At 37.1% G+C, this 17,224-nt stretch overlaps 1 protein-coding gene across 15 annotated transcripts in view; it reads right to left on the bottom strand.

Annotated features, from left to right (window-relative positions):
- The window catches only part of FRY (FRY microtubule binding protein), a 223,706-nt gene that overhangs the window by 57,407 nt on the left and 149,075 nt on the right, over positions 1-17,224 (bottom strand). For all 15 annotated transcript variants that reach the window (XM_038127474.1, XM_038127494.1, XM_038127483.1 and 12 more), the window contains 13 exons: positions 16,897-17,086; positions 16,021-16,145; positions 15,772-15,829; positions 13,047-13,138; positions 12,672-12,844; positions 11,572-11,732; positions 10,634-10,744; positions 9,266-9,420; positions 7,155-7,254; positions 6,686-6,857; positions 4,660-4,916; positions 4,129-4,275; positions 623-791 (listed from right to left, as the gene is read on the bottom strand). In XM_038127474.1, coding sequence (XP_037983402.1) covers positions 623-791; positions 4,129-4,275; positions 4,660-4,916; positions 6,686-6,857; positions 7,155-7,254; positions 9,266-9,420; positions 10,634-10,744; positions 11,572-11,732; positions 12,672-12,844; positions 13,047-13,138; positions 15,772-15,829; positions 16,021-16,145; positions 16,897-17,086 — 1,910 coding nt within the window. The remainder of the gene's footprint in view (positions 1-622; positions 792-4,128; positions 4,276-4,659; positions 4,917-6,685; positions 6,858-7,154; positions 7,255-9,265; positions 9,421-10,633; positions 10,745-11,571; positions 11,733-12,671; positions 12,845-13,046; positions 13,139-15,771; positions 15,830-16,020; positions 16,146-16,896; positions 17,087-17,224) is intronic.

Raw genomic sequence — 17,224 nt, 5'->3', positions numbered from 1 at the left:
GTTACTGCTACAGACCAGGAACTGCTTCCATGGCTGGATGGTGTAAAGTTTACATGCTTTGAGAAGCATATTAACAGAATGATGGTCTTCTACTCCTTAAACTAAGCTCATGCTCAAAAGACATAGTCTATTGTTTTTCAAGGACTTGGCAAAGCATGTACAATGTTAAATGTGGGGTTGGTTCTTAAGTATATTTGACTACTGCAGCTTGGAAAATGGCATTAGGCCTTTCAAAACAGAACTGCCACACCCTTGAGGCTCTCAGTTTTCAGGAAACTCTGCTTGATGTATCTGCTGTGCTCACTGCATTGATGACGATCTCTTCTTCTGAGTGAAACAGCCACTAGAGAGTGGAGTTTTCTGAAGAGTGGCAGAATTCTGAACAGCATCAAATATTAGTAATATGCTATTAAAATAGTTAAGATAATTAAGCACATTTTAACAAAGCATATACATCATTAGGAATGAAAAAGAACTGTAATTTAGACATGCAACAAGGCCCTGAAACTTGTACTTTATTTATACATGTCTCAATGGAAGCAAAAGTAAGAGATTGCTTTTTGCAAAGAGATGAAGACTCAAAAGAGTAGGAGAGCATTAAAAAAACACATTCAGGTCATACCAGAAGCTGCAGCTGAGGCTTTGTTACTGGCAGCAAATCGGTAAAATGGAGGATTATCACAATGTTGGACTATGGGGTTCACTGGGTCGGTTTGCTGCAGCTCAAAAAGAAGTTCTTCCATTGTCTGAATAGTGTTATTGCGACACAGATATATTGCAACCTTCTTTATCTGTGGAAGAAAGTAACAGTTGTTAAACTCTGACTAAAGTGAATTTCCAAAGGAATCAATAAATGTTACACTGCAGCACTGAAATTATCTCATATGCAAGTGTTGTTCCTGGACAGACACCACAACCACATACAGCCCATACAGAAATAAAACTTCTCACTTTGACATCAAGATCATTTCCACAGCAGACTGACTCTGTGATTGAATTACTTCAAAGTTTTTGCTTACCATTCACAATGAATTGTTTATGTATATAACTGTATAACATGCACATCTACAAAACTGTAGTTGTGGCCACAAGGAGTAAGCCAGGCTTTGAGTTGCTACTTGTATCTGTAAGCAAAGTAATAGCAAATGGAGGAAAGGCAGAGCAATTACGTATACAGACTTCATGTATCCTGATCTGAAAAAATCTGAGAGTATCATTTATAGAAACTCTGGAAATTTCTGTAAATTTTTAACAAGATCTCAAACCTGCACTGCAGCAATGAGGACTGTTGAGATACTGAGACCAAATTCAGCTATATTCTTGAGGGAAAAAACCCTGATCACTATTAAAGGCAGAGACTCTCCCCAACTCAAAACCACTTGATTCATAAACTGCTGGAGATGGGAGACCATATGGGGAATATCTCTCTGTGCTTGCCTGCTTGTTTTTAAAGATGCCCCTAAACAGGTTCTTATAGGGGAGCTAATATGTTAGACTGAACAGCATGTTGGCCTCACCAAGTATTGCTGTTCTTATAAAGACTTCCACTAAAATAACTTCCTTACTGCTTCTCTTTCACTTTTTTTTTTCCTTAGAGAAAATGCACATATGCAAAGTCTCTTTTACTCTACTGTGCTAAAAATTTCCCAGGGACTTTCCAGAGACAAATCCATCTCCTTCTCCAGGCTCATTTCTGGTTGGGCTCACAGTGCCACTTTCAGCTTCTCTCACCACTGCAGGGGTCACGTTCCCAACACGAGTCTTTGCTGAAGAGGTTTCTGAACTGTAAATACTCTAAGAAATCTTTCACTACAAATTGTGAAAGAATGGACAGCTCAGCAATTTGTACTGGGGCACTGGGAAAAAATGCTTAAAGGAAACATAAGAGACAAAGCAATTAATTTAGATGATAACAAAAAAAGTAAAAAATGTGAGTCAGGCATGCTTTTTGGCTTGGACCCACCCAGGGAGAACAGATGGCCGAAGGCACAAAGCAGCTGGTGACTGCCTGGGGCACAGGGGGCTCCTAATGGGTAAACTGGCAATCTTGCAGCTCTGTGCTCATTTAAGCCCAGGTGACCTGGAACACTGCTGATAAACTGTCCAAATGATCTTTATTTGCTAACGTGTATCTGTTATCTACATGATAATGGAAGACACATGTTTGTGGTATCAGCAGTCTTGTGTAGTTAGCAGAATTAGGTAGGATTTCTTATCTCGAAACTCCAGGGCATTAGCAAAACACTGAGCAGATGCGTGTGATAAGACCAGTGTATTTCCCTACTCCAGACAAAGCTATCAGCAAAGGAGTGACTCATAAGCACAGTCAGGCTTCCTACAGAAGCTAAAAACTTTTTCAGATTTTGCAAAATCCGAGAATCAGACTTTTAACTCTACAAAACACTGGGTGGTAGAAAACACGGGAACCTTGTCAGCTGCTGCTGCCACCAGCCACGAGAAGCCTGGGTGGGAGACCAGAATAGTCCCACAGGCAAAAGAGGAGATGCTGAGCAGATGAAGCTGGAGATGTCAGAACACACTGCTCTCTTTGTGAAGTAAGAGGACTGTCCTGTCCTGGAGGAGGACAGAACTGTGAAAGCCAAGGCTTTGAGGCAAAAAAAAGAATTTGAAGAAAGAAGTGCACTGGGTGGAGGGGGTTTGAGGGAAGGCTGCTCAGAGCTGTGGCATGGCAACAGTTATGGAAAAAGGAGGTGCTGAAAGCTTTGGCTTGGCAAGTATCTGGATGGAGGATAAGGTATGTGAGGGGCTTCTGGGCAAGAGGTGACAGGGTTATCAGGCTTTTGCAGTCAGGCTACATTTGGAATCAGCACAGGACTAGTCCTTCCTACTCCCGCCCTGTTCCTTTTGTAAGCTGTCAGAAATGAGAGTAAAGCAGCCCTCATTTTCTGTCTTATCTCTAACAGGTAATTTCCACTTGTTCTCTGCGACATAGATGGACACCACCTTAATCCCAAATCTGTCACAGATTGTAGGATGAGGCAGGTTGGAAAGAAGCTGGGAAGTCTCTCATCTAACCTCCAGCTCAAAGCTTGGTCAGCACTGAATGGAAAGCCTCTGTAACAATTGAGGGAAAGATGTTATTTCAGATCAGCCCCTTTATTTTCCTCTCATATAAACCTTGGGCTTTTTCTTACACCAATTCCACTTTCAAATTTTTCTACTTTTGACTAGCTAGGCATATATGTGTATATATATATATATATATATACACACATATGCATTGATTTGGGAATATAGAACAGTAAACCCTTCAAATGAAAGGAAACAAATGGGATGCCTATGGTACAACAACAACATTTTGAGGATTTTTATGGGCTTCTTTATTTTCTTTATTCTTATTTGCATAGCAGTCATCATAAACACTATGGGTAAACTATTATTTCAGCAACTGTAAATGAAGTGTGTTTATGAGGCTTTTTAGATAAATTTCAGATTTATTTCAGGGAAATAAATGGAAAGAGGCTAACTAATAAAAAAACATATTGTAATTGGGCTGGAAAATTCACTAAATTTAGATTCTGTTTCACTCAGCAACGGAGCAATAAGGAACATGGGAATGGAAGTAGCCTGTTTTTCTCAGACAGCCCTGATTTTATTTTAACTTGAATAATAACAATATCCAGCACAGTTTGAGTTGCACATTACAGCAACTGTTAGATAATTTATGACAGTCATGCAGAGGCAGAAGCTGATATGGTAAGCTTATAAAGGTTAACTATCTTCTGTCTCTTGAGATACCCCACAGAAAGCTCTAGTCTGCTAAAGAAAAGGATGTAGCATTTTCTGGCAATTTATGGCCACTCTCTGTTACTGTCCCCATTCACAGACACGCAAAGTTTCTCTTTGCTTGAGAGAAACACACCTCTCACTTGCAATGGGGTGTGCTCTGCTGCTGCAGGCTGAGATTTGCACTACTCCATTTCTTTTTTTCTTAATTTCAGTTTCCAGGAACTCTTATTCCTGCCATTTAATATTGTACAGTTTGTTGGGAAGTATGTTGGTATTTCTTGGTTTTGATGTAGAAATTAATTTTCTGCAAGTAATAGCTGTTTCCTTCGCTACAACCTGTGTAATCAGCAGTAAATAAAATAAAGTGCAAAGACTTACATAGGGTAAAAGGATGGTATCACTGCTAACACCACACAAACTAATGAGGAACTGCAGAGTTATCCTAAGGTTGTTACTCCATTTTTCATTGTTGGCCAAAGCATTCCAGACATTTTCCATTTCTGGTCCAGGAATTTCATCTCCATACTGCAAAGAATCATAGGCATACATACATTCCTTGAAATATGCAGACTTCCAAATTAAAGCAAGCTCTTTTAGAACATTTTCTCACGCAAAAAAAACAACAAACAGTGAAATGCTGTAAAAAGTTACAAAACAGTATTTTAAATAGCTACCTGACAGATTTCAGAGCATTAACTCCATTTAAAACTATTTAGGTTCTGATCCACAGAAGGACTTAAATCATAAGAGAACATAAAAGTCTCGAGGACTGTAAATTCAAAAAGTAACCCTAAAATTAGGCAGGTTTTGTTTGATTGGTACAGACTGTTCCAGTGTACAATTTCTGGTACTGGAGGGAAGAAACAAAAGTTTTACAGGTTAGTTTCTTGGTTTGATTTGTTTTTTTACCTTGGCTGTCATATACATGAGATTATTAAGAACCAGGGAGGTGGCCTCAGGTGAGCCCCAGCCATTGCCTTTTAGTCCACTTGTGACTGCTATTTCCCCCTCCTTGTCCTTCAGTTCATCTTCTGGAGTGGTAGGGCTTGAGCCAGGGAGGAGCAGTCTGTTGTCTACCAGTTCGATATTATGAAGCCATGGTAGCAGATAGGTAAGCATGATCTGTCTTCCATTTGGATGTGTTGTTGGAAATCGTTGGCTTACCTCTACAACAGCAAGAGTTGAAAAGGACAACATATTAATTTATGATGGAAACCCTAAATACACTGTTTAAATCACATTTCTGTCATTTGTTAGACTACCTGATGGTTTTTACTTTGCACACCACAAGCATAAAAACATGTTCTTCAATTTCCTGAAGAGAAACATGGAATTAATGTTCAGTAATAGCAAGCAATTGGTCATGTCTTCTGCCTAAAATAACTAACTCAGTCTGGGCTTAGAAACAGAAAGTCACCCCTAGTTACTGTGCCATGTTATATATTAAGTAAGGTGATGTCAATAAAGAGGAAAAAGGATCATTCAGTTACTGGTGGTTACTCTAGAATTCCAAGAGCTTCTGGAGAATACACAAAAGTGTTCTGCAGATTACAAATGCCTCACTGGCCTCCAGGTTTCTAAGCTATACTTTAAATAATAAGGCACTTATTATACTGAGTTTACAAAAAAAATCTTGGGTATATGGGGATCCTACTTCCTGTGGGAATGTCTAGGAAATCCATAGCTGGCTGTCAGTTCAGGAATGCTTGTATACAGCACTTTATATAGTTTACAAAAAAAAAAAAACCAAAAAAAACCAACAAAACCCTGGCACTGTAAGGCAAAGGGATTTGGAAAATCTGGGATAAGAAATACAGCTTCCTGCCAAAGTGAACCACATTATCTCTCTGTACCAGAATTCTTCTGTAAAATCAGTACAGCAAACATTTCCTTTTTTTACTCACTCCCTGGTTTTTAAAAATTGTGAAGACACACACTGTTCTTTCCTCCTTATGATTCTAGATGCACAGAAAGGATGTCTCACTTGGACTGTAATATCTGGTATATCTGAGATTTTTTAAAATGACACAGTCGTTACAGCAACATGAGTAGACGGTAACAGAGATAATGAACAGCATTTGCTTAATGACAAATGAGCCATCAGAATTTCCCTACACCAATTATTTATAACTCATGGTATCTTGGGCACTGAGAAATGTAAGGGTGATGTATTGTTCCTTTACCCTCCCTCCTGCCCCTACAGACTGAGTAAAAACAACAGAAAGGGATTTCAAGAGCCAGTAAAAATTCCCACGATTACAGACATTTGCATTCTGCTATTTAAAAAGTAGAGCAACACATAAGATTGATTAAACCAGACAGATATGTCTCAAAACATCATTGTTCCCAGGAATGGCCTCACAGTGGGCATATTCTGATTGGTGCTCCTGCAGGTCTCATTCTTTTAACATTTTTCTCAGTAATCTTGAAAATATGTATTTCTGATAAAATTTAAAAAATGCTGAGACATGCAGATGTGGCAAATAACAAAAGGTAGAGGTCACTCAGAGTAATTTTAATCACTGGTAGAACTGGACACAGGCAATCAATCTGGCCAAAGTTAAAGTCATGCTTACATAAAATGAAGAAATATATCCTCACAAGTACGATCGATGTAAATCCATGATAAGAAGAATCACATGAGAACCCATCATAGTAGAGTTTGCCAATGTCATTTTACCTCATTCAAGGCACTTGTAATTTCAAAGTTACCCCAAGATCACATAAGTGGCACAGAGTCCCCCACGAGGGTTTCTGTACTTTGTGTGAGTACCTCTAGGAAATATATATTGGATTCCTGAATCTGATTTGACCTGAACCAGAATAAAAACAGGTCAAGCAAATTTATAAAGAGAACTGTGGTTCAAAATGGTAGCAGTCTAGCATTTGTAAAAAAAAAAGTAAAGGAGATAATAAGTCAAATAAATACAGGTACCTGAAAAAAGTGGAAGGGTAAGTTCAGGATACATCCTTGCTAGTTCATATGAAAGAAGGGCAAGTGAGACACTGTAAAGAGGTGGCAATGGACCATGTGTCCCATACAAGATACTGCCTGGTCTTTGCTCAGCTACCTTTTTTGAATAAACAAAAAGCTTTGATTCAAGGATCTATAAAAGACAAAAGAAAAAAAAAGGAATGAGACCATAAAAATTTATTAAATCAGAAAATATCAGCTTTTAAAGTTTAGCTATCAGAGAATGCTTGATATGTTTCAGAGTATATGCTCCAAATATAAAAGACACAATAACATTCATTTTTACATATTCTTGTAAGTTTTTATAGCCAAGACAAAAACGATTGTTTATTTTCAAAACAAAACTAATGTGCAAATAACAGTACTTCATAAGAAGTTCACCAAAAAAGTCTCCAAGGGCAGGAGGAAAAAATAAGTAGCTGATACGTGCCTGCATAAGCTGCATGGAAATTTCATAAATCTCTCTGTTGGTGTCAGATGCCTTGAACAGCACCAAATTTAAAAGCGTCACGATATCAAAAGGATAGTTCCTGGAAGAATAAACAGAACATTTTTGTGAATGCTGGTGAGGAATGCAGATTATATTCACTCTGATCTACTCTGTAATATGGTCTAAAGAGAGTGTCATCTTTCTTTTTTCTCTTCTACCACCAGAATATGGGAAAGGGAGCTCTTATGAATACACACTGCTTGATCAAAGGACCATCTGGTGAATGGGAAGAAAGAAAGGATTATTTATAATTACCTTGGACCAATGCTTAGGAATGCACTGAGTTACCCACAATGAGAAATGGAATACTTGTGTCTATGACTGTTGATTCATTTTAATTTATAACATAAACTATTTACAGGACAGGCTGACACCCATGAAAGAAAATGGGGCGCATGAAAATTTCCAGGGATAAAGAATTTCTTAAGCCAAGCTGCAATTAAAATAGTCCCTTCAGACAAAGAACACTATCTCTGACATGAACATTCTGAGGTATTGGACAATTCTATGAAAATTGCTTTCAAAGAGTAAATGTTAAGAACTGCTACAGAAAGTCTGCTATCTATAAAGTCAATATCAATTGTAAGGTTAAACATATCAAGAATATCACATCACAATATTTGAATTTGCACTAAACAGGTTTCTGTGTTCTCATGATGATCTGTAAATGCACTGATTGAATTGTGAACCATCAATTTATCACCCTAGATCTCAACTACAGTGCTCCTGGATGGCTGCAGGTGCCTATTTGGACTTTTTAATATGGCAGATACACGTGTGGCATGGGACATTCTTGGTAATTCCATATCCTAGCTGCAACCAAGCTCTGTAACTGGCTCTTTGCCCTTCCACTGCTTAAAAAACAAATACAAAAAGAAAAGAAATGAAGGGAAGTGGCTTCTTTGTAAAAAGTTGGATGGACATCATCAATTGCTGTTCATTTTACAGGCAGTTTAAGCAGTGGTCTCCTGATACATTTTGATAGATGATAGAGGAAAAACTATTAACAGCTTTCAAATATTAATAAAAATTCCCAGCTTGCTGGGAATTCAAAATAAATCACAAAGATCATACCCTCAATTTTTACTGTAAGAATGGAAAATAATAATTTTTAGATCACAGTGGCACAGGTAACACAATTTGAGGAAAAAAGACTGGCTGAAACTGCTATGTTTCTGTGTTCATTGAAATAAAAACCCTGTCAACATAACTGAATTTCCAAATACCAAATTCCATTCATACTTCTAAAAATCTCCATGTAATGTAGTCTCTAGTCTGTTTGCTCCTGTGAGAACAAAACAGTTTTGCATGAAAATGATGAAATTTGTGACTTATTTTGATTTTCCAAATCCCAATTACTTCTCTTTGAGTATTTCCCTATGCTGATCAGACATTGTGCCAAATTATTTTTGTGAAGAGTAAATTTTCACATTTATTTTAATAAAATGCAAATTACTGCATTATCTAATTTCTCTATAAATTTTGTCTTTGAAAATAAAAAAACGGATAGAGTTTTATGAAGGCCTAGCACAAAAGAAATATTTGTACTCATTTCTTCATGTAGCTTGTGCTTGCTCAGCATTAGCAGTAATGATGATACCAGTTGACAGGAAAGGAACTAAACAAATCAAATGAAAGCCAGTTTAGAAAAAGAACATGACTTTTAAGATAGTGACAAGTCAAAATAATGACTTTCAAGCTATTGACATTTAAAACATTTTACCTTTTATAAATTAAATTAAATTAAAAACCATCTCAAATATTTTGAAACCAGGTTGATGACCTATATTCAAATAAACCTGTTGTAGCTTTTTTTTTTGTATCTTTCTGAGCAAAAGAGCATCAAAATTCCCCAGAATTCAAATATACCTATAGTAAGAACATCTTCTACAAACACATCACTTTGTTTTCAGAATCATGAAAATCAAGCGATACAGTCCAAAAACTGTTTGAGAAGATGTGAGTGCGACCTACAGCTCCCAACAATGCACTGAGCTGAACCTTCAGGGTTTTTTACATTTGAAAGTGTAGATTAATAAATGAATTAATACCTGCTTCCACACACAGTTGCAATGGCTTTGAAACACCCAGAGGCAAGCTGGTATGATCCTGTGTAACATCGATCTATTGCCCAGTTGAAGAGATTGATTTGATCAGGATTCAGTTCTAGCAACAGGACTACAACTTCACAGCCAAGCTGGTGAACCTGAGCAAACATCAAAACATGATTGGTGGGGTCAGATGTGCTCATTCTCTAAAATTCTCACAGTGACACAGGCAAAACAGGGCGAAAATGGAAAATTCAAGTACGTAAGAAGAAATCAGAACATTTGTAATTAATTTACTTTTGGGACAGCAGAGTTGGAATGTGACTCAGGTTTCAATACTCATCACTTGAAAAAATGGTACATACGAAGACTACATAAATGAAATAAATTTTCCAAAATTGGGCACAACAACAAAAAAAGCAGAATTTTTGGAAAATCTAAGATAATTGATAAGTGTTCTTAGGCAACTTCCTTTTATATCAATAAACTGACTTGTTAACTATTTCCTACTTCATGTGAATTTCATGAAACTTTCACATTTATCCTTCTTTTGACTAGCACAGAAGCAAGGCAGACAAAGAAAAATAGCTTTTACAAGACTGAAAACTTGTATGTTTAATCCAACTACATCAAGCAATCTAACAACTCTCCCTACAGACCGTGAATCCCTTAATCCTGGTACCACCACTGCTACAAACACACCACAACTAAGGCTTCGACTTCTTGTTCTTTCAGTACAGGGTAGTGCTGGCACACCAAACACCAATGCCTATTAATATTCTGCCACCAAGTGTAGATGACTGCTTGTAGAGACTGCATATCACTTTATGACATATATATGAGACATATATCTTTATAGCTCTGTCCCTACCAACATTGCAAAATTCCATGTAATTTCTGAAGGATTTTCTCTGCAGCTATTCATTCTTTCTTTAAATTGTTTAACCTTTTTTTTTTTCCTAATCAATTACCACTCCCACAGCCTCTATCCTCTAGCTGCATCACATGCATTTATTTACTTTCTGCTATTTACCTTTCCTTAGCAGAGTTACGTGTGCTGGTATGAGAGTTTTAGGGAGAACAGCAGGACAAAGTGCATGATACCAAAAGGGAAAGATTGTTGTCTCACTCTCTCCACTTGATATAAACCACCAGTCTACTCCTCAATAAAAGAGGCGATCCAATCAGCTACAAACACAAGACTATGACTATGTAGGTTACAAAGTCCAAGTCCATCTTCACAGAAATGGAAAATGGCAAGAATAATCCATTATGTGTTCTTTAAGAAGAAAGAAAACACTTTGCAAACTCTTTACCCACTTAGTACAGTGAGTAACTGCCCATCAGTGAGGCATTTTGCTCAGCACTTACACGTAAGTCTTGACAAGCCAGGATGTTATCAAGCCATTTGTAAAGATATCCATCGGGGGAAAGACCAACATTATCAAACACAGGTCCACAGCAGAGCACAGCCGACATGGCCTGGAAACACATGGAACTTCAGTCACACAAAAAGTAACACAGCAAACCTTTCAGAATGATTTCAGTCCAGGCTAACAGTTCTCAGGTGGCAGGACTGCCACTTGCTTTCTGCTGGAGGGAACTATGGTGAAATTGGTAACAGCTGACTGACTGGTAGAATTCAATAATTATTTTGCTACAGATTTTACTGGATTCAAGATTATGCTCCAAGCATTTTGCGGGGAGTACTATCTTCAAGATAAATTTTGTCATTTTACCCAGTATTCACAAATCAAGCTGCAAAAACAATTCAAATACACTCAGATGTTTAGTATGTTACTGCAAAAATTAAAACTGTCTTACAGCAAGTGGTGCAGCTTATATAAGTACATAACCTATTACTTTCCCAGCTTACTCATGCAGGGGAGTTGCAACTAGTTTTGCCACAGAAGTACATTATTACTGAGCATGTCTCCAGGCAAGCGTGGGAGGCATTCCTGAGTTGTACATTGGTACAGATTCAGTATCCGGAGGTACTGCATCTGAACTACACCTAATTTCAGAGCTCCCTGCTGAATCTGCTAACCCATTAATGAACAGCTAAGTAAAATTTCAAAATGCACTCCAGTTTTTAAAATAATTAGCCTTGAAAAGTGTCAGCAAAGAAAAAAAAATTAATTACAGTGCTATATTCTATGACACCACTGTGCATTTACATATGAGCATACAAGTTTGCATCAAGTATGCCAATTCAAATTTCTTTGAAGCAAAAGGAAATAGACCCCACAACAACTTGTATTTTCGCAGAAAAATTGCTTTTACTGCTTTGTATAGTGAAACTTTAGTACCTTTAATGCACAATACTGATATCTTGTAATCTGGTGATTTCTGTCACTGTAACGGTCCAGCGGTGTGAACATAATACTGAAAGGTCCTGCCCACTGACTGAATAAGATGAACAGGTGATGTCTCAAGCTCTGCTGAGGGAAGAGAAATCTCCTATGGTGAACTAAATGAACAGAAATAGAAATAGTTGTGATTTGTTAATATTAAATGCACATTCATGTGGCACAATGATGACATAATTTTCAAATTTCTACAAAAAGAGAGGGGATTTTATATGTTCAGCATACACTTACTCCAAAGTATCTAAGCTCCTTTAAAAAATCTAACCAAGTGAGTAAGGTGCATCTTATTTCTAAGAACCTTCAGTTTTGAATTAATGTATAGTTATACAAACACGTACACCTGACTGTAGAAAAAAAGCATTTAAGGATCTAATTATAAAATTAGCATTTTTCACTGCCTCCTGCATTCCTTTCATGGCAAATATTTACTTGTTTTTTTCCAGCTCTTTAAATTTGAGCCTAAACAATACATGTGTCTCACTCTAATACAGCAATAGGTAGGAACAATAAATAAAAGAAACCTGGAGGCTTTTTTTTTGTTTTTTGCTGATGTAATTATATTTCTGAAGTGATATTGCAATATATAAAAAGCATGAAATCAACTGGATACATCTTTGTGATACAATTGGACTCACGTACTGTCTCAACACCTTGGGCAAGTTTTTCACTGCATTTAATATTGCACATTGTCTGCATGTACTTGTATTTTTTAAGGCCTGTCTGAGTTTATGAAGAGTCTGGCAATCAAATCAGATGGGAGAAAATAAGAAGAAATCTGGAGTCCCTGGAGGTCACAGACAATTTCTTTGCTAGGCTTTTAAAGAGGTGATTCTTAGACATGACTATTACAAGCTTCATCAAGCTTTACTGGTATTTTTATTTCAATCTTAGTAGACTTCTGAACACTTTCTTCTTCTGCATTCCACTTTACATTCATTATATGAAAATTCAAAAGCAGTGAAAAAAGCACAGACAAAAAAAAAAGAAATGAAAAATTACTTTTCCAATGCTTATACTAAATGCATAATTTAGCTCCATACCTGGAACACACTGAATCAAGTTGGCAATCATTGCACTGAAATGTGCTCTCATATCCTTAAGGATCTCAACTTCTTTATCATTTTCAGCCTCCAAAAGCATGCGAGTCAGATCAACATACTCTAAGAACAAGGCTCCAAGGGCTAGTGTATCTCTTTCTAAGGCTCCATTTGTACTAGCATAAAGGAAAGTTGCACATTAATAGAGAATAACAGAGTAGTTATGCTACAGTTTTCTGCAGAAATGCATGCAAATCTCTCCATATCTGATAGACCACACAATTCTTCAAAGAACATGCTGACATAATCTCAGTGTGGCAACCACTAAAAATTGTTTCACAGAAAAAAACCAATATTTATGAAGAGTGATAGCCCTACCTGTCACTTATAACACCAGCATCAGCAAGGAGTTCAAAAATTCGCAGTAGCTGCAGTCTTAGCAGATCTCGTCGTTCTCGACGTTTCTTGTTCTTGGAATTTAAAATAACAACCATGTTTATATGCATAGGTGTACACACTAAAACCTAGTAGCTTCAGAAATGCCAGTATCCCAGTGAGATTTAAGAATTCCAGTTCAAGAATTTTCTTCACGAAGGAAGCCAAGTACTTTTGGATATTGCACTATATCATTGTGCTTATACATCAACAAAGAACTGAATATGATCAATTTTTTGTCTTTGTAAGTATTCTTGAAAAAAATATTAAAAACTGCCTTAGTACTTATTGAAAATGTGGAAATGAAATAATGAAATACTGGATAAAAATAACTAATATTCAAGGTTCCTGTAGCAAAAACCCACATTATCTTCAGGTAACAGGGATATTCATGTTAGTTTAATGTCATCTAGTTTGGGTGCTGGAGGCATTTATAGTGCAGAACATATATCCAGACCCTAGGAAAGTATCTTAGTGATTAGCCATGCCTGGACTTGGCAATGCTGCAGCACACCATCACTCACATTCGAGTGAGCTCCTAGCAGACACCACTCCAGTCCAGTACTGGGTGTGTTGACTGCAAGGGTTTTGCCCACAGTAATGTATCCCTCCAACAGAACAGGACTGCATGGCTGTTAACTGGCTCATTGTATCTCTCTGTCTTCTAGAAAGCTGTCCTTTCTGTCTTCTGTCTTTCCTGGAAAGATGTGAATGCAACAAGGTCCATTCTTTGCTGAAAGGCTAAATTGACTGAAGGCTACATTGACTAAATTGACTATCATCTCCCCTAAGCAAGTAATACATGAGAAGGTAAAAAAGCTGGGCTGCACTCAAAGAAACAAGAAAAGCTCAGAGAAAATGCAGATTTTGCTCTTCAAAACTGAGCAATACTAAAATCAAAGGCTTATCTCTTCTAGAACACTGTCTCTGTCCATGGCCAGCAGTAGATGTGTGGGCGAACAAAAAAATGCTTTGTCTGGTATTCTGATCCAGAACTGGCAGAATTGCAGCATCCCAGCCAAAGGTTTTATTCCAATAATTATGCCATTTGGCTTTTTCTATTCAGAGCTCTGGTCTTCTCCTGTTACACCTTTAAGGCTCCAGGAAGCACGTGTAGAGAAAAAAGCAGTGTTATTGTAATGCAGTGTTTACCAGCCACAGCTGCCTCCTGCAGCAGTGTCAGAGGTGATCTGGCAAGCTCCATGCCAGCACCCACAGGGCGGATCTTGTGTAATGTCCATTTTGGTTTATCCCTGCAGCTCTTGGCCATGCTGGGAATTCTCTTCCTAGTCACAGCATATGTTCAAGGACATTGTTTCTGGTGTGTTGGATACCTGCCTGCTGACATGGAGGCCTGCCAGGATCCCTACAGCCACATAGTCCATACAGTCACTCCTGGGTTTCCAGGTGGCACTGCTTTGCAGGAAGGTGTCCCATTAATTCATATCAGGGAAAATACAGGAATTAATATCGCAGTTTCTTTTCTCATATTCCTCTAGTGACAATTCCATGTGCTAAATTTGCTCTTGCTGTATACAGTAAACTTCTGAATTCTTGCAATTCCATTCCTGAGGGTACACTGGATATGTATGTCCCCAGAAAAGGATTTTCAGGTTTAAGTTGTCCTAAATGGTGCACAGACAAAATGCAGAGGCAAGTGGCTGCACTAAGATGTATTACTCCACTTCTGTCCAGTATCAAAACAAGTGACCTTCAAATCAATGGGTTCATAGGGATGGAAGCCACACAACAGAACTGAGGTGCGAAGCAACGCAGAATGGAAATGATTGTGGATGTTTACCAGACACAGAATTATTAAGAATTGCCCATGAGCCATCTCAGATTTCTATCTTGGAGCCAGATGGAATGGTCCAAAACTGAGTCAAGGAGGGAAAACTGAGCAGAACTTGAGTCCAGTACTGAAGCTCTCCCTGTGGCTTTTCTGCTTAGCTGCATAGACACATCCTGTGATGAAACTGCTTACTGAGGCTATGGATTTTACCACCAGAGGTTTTTAAGAACACAGAATTCTCTCTTGTGTGGGTTGGATGGAAGACCTGTTGGGAACCCTTCCAGCACTACTTTCTCTTGTAACTAAAGAGAGTACTAAAATGAAGGTGAAAACTCTGATGAATTTTTCAGTTAACTGAACGTATTTGGAATGAATCCTGTGCCATGTGATCCAAGATGACTCTGCCTGAGCAGGGAGGTTGGACCACTTTGGTCCCTTCCAGCCATTCTGATTCCGTGATTTCATGAAGTTGAAATAGGTGACCCTGCCTGCCCTGAAAATAAAAGCACATCTAAACACTGCTACAAAATGTGCTTGTAGCCCAGCTGTGTTAAAGACTTTTTTTTCAGATACTTAAAGTGAATTTCCAATATATGCAATTTCTGCATCAAGAGGTTGGTTCCACATTGGATAGGACATTTTTCCTCAGAGTGGAATTCTATATTGTACATTTCATATCACTGATAGAATTTAAATTAAACTAGGTTTTAATGGAATTATTTTAAATTATGCAATTAATAAAAATCTTCTTGCAAACAGAATTAATTTTCTAGTAAGTACAAAAGAATATATTTGTATTTTAAACAGACAGAATTACTATTTTAAAAATAATTTTTCATTTAAAAAAAACTAATACATTTGATTTTTGCAACTAACCTCTGGTCTTCTTTCTAGGGCTTCTTTCATTAGTGGGTGAAGTTCTTCTACCAATTCCCTAAACCAAAAAAACATAAACACTTATAAACAAAATCTAATGTCCGTTGAAAAGCATAAGTATTTTATTCAACATACAAAAATGAAGCTCTAAAGTGTAAATAAAATTTTAAATATATATTTAAGTTACAACAAAAATAAAACACTTGTATTATAGGCAAATAACTGAGAATATGATAAGTGGAGAAGTACCTGAAAACAAGGGAATTTGTTCTTCCAAATCCTAATACAAGGGATTCTGTTATTTCTATGCTTTCAAGTCTCATCAAAGGAACTAGCTGCTTTAGTAAGACTCCAACAGATGGAGTTCCAATAGCCTAAAACATATTAAAATATTGTTGAATTTCTCAGGATATCAATATTAAGTAAACACAATTTGTTTTTTTTTACAAACAAACATTGTCTGAGAATCAATACATATTTTAAAAACATGCTGGAATGATTTTGCTATTATGGATATCAATCCACCAGTCTAACTGGATGTCTGCTACCTGACAATCATCTCAATAATATCTAACAAGTAAATACATCTGGGGAATCTCTTTGCTTTAGCACAGATTATTGCAATTTACTTTATTTGTTGCTTCATTAAAATATTCCAGTAATTGCATTTGTGGAGCTACTGCTCCTTTCGGGTTGTTACTACTTGGAAGTGTATTTTATATATTATTGCTTCTGACAGGCATATATCCAACAGGAATACAATTTGCAATCGGAAATCTGCTTTCTTTCCTAATGTTTTAAATTTACAAATTAGAGTGCTCTAAAAAGAAAGAAAGGGGATAACAAATTAAAGTTAACTTCAAAACACATGTTCAGACTGTCTAGATTTTAAATGCACATTGCCCAGAATGCAAAAAAAAGGCAATATATTGAAAACACCATGGCTTTTGCCAAATATTTATCAACACATCATATCACACAGATGTTTTAATTGTTAATTATGTGTGCTACGTTGTTTGCATATATCAAAATACTCCCTAACTGAAAAACTTTCATCAGGATAGGGTTTTGATGCAGCTTAAAATTCTCCTAAAGGAATAGTTTACTTGTAACAGGTTGCATCACCTTATTATCGTAGTTCATGGTTCCATCAGGAGTGGTAGCCATGATCTCTGGTGTTGAAGCACGCAGGTGTCCTGGGCTCATAATACTGGGCTTTGCTACTCCAAAACACAAAATAAGGTAGTTTCTCCACAAAGTAACATAGTTGTCTCCACTGCTTGCTGTGCTTGTTTTCTTTGCATTAACAGGAATACTAGAATTTAAAAATTAATTATAATTCTTAAAACCACCTTCCAGTCTTGATTATAAGTACTAAAGTCTTAATTACAGTATTTTAAAATATTTTAAGAGGGAATAAATCATGCTATGTATCTACCAGCTGCAATTCAAC

The sequence above is a fragment of the Motacilla alba genome, chromosome 1 (assembly GCF_015832195.1).
Source record: "Motacilla alba alba isolate MOTALB_02 chromosome 1, Motacilla_alba_V1.0_pri, whole genome shotgun sequence".
NCBI classification, from domain to species: Eukaryota; Metazoa; Chordata; class Aves; order Passeriformes; family Motacillidae; genus Motacilla; species Motacilla alba.
Note: the sequence above shows the minus strand (reverse complement) of the source record. Positions and strands in the feature narration are given on the sequence as shown.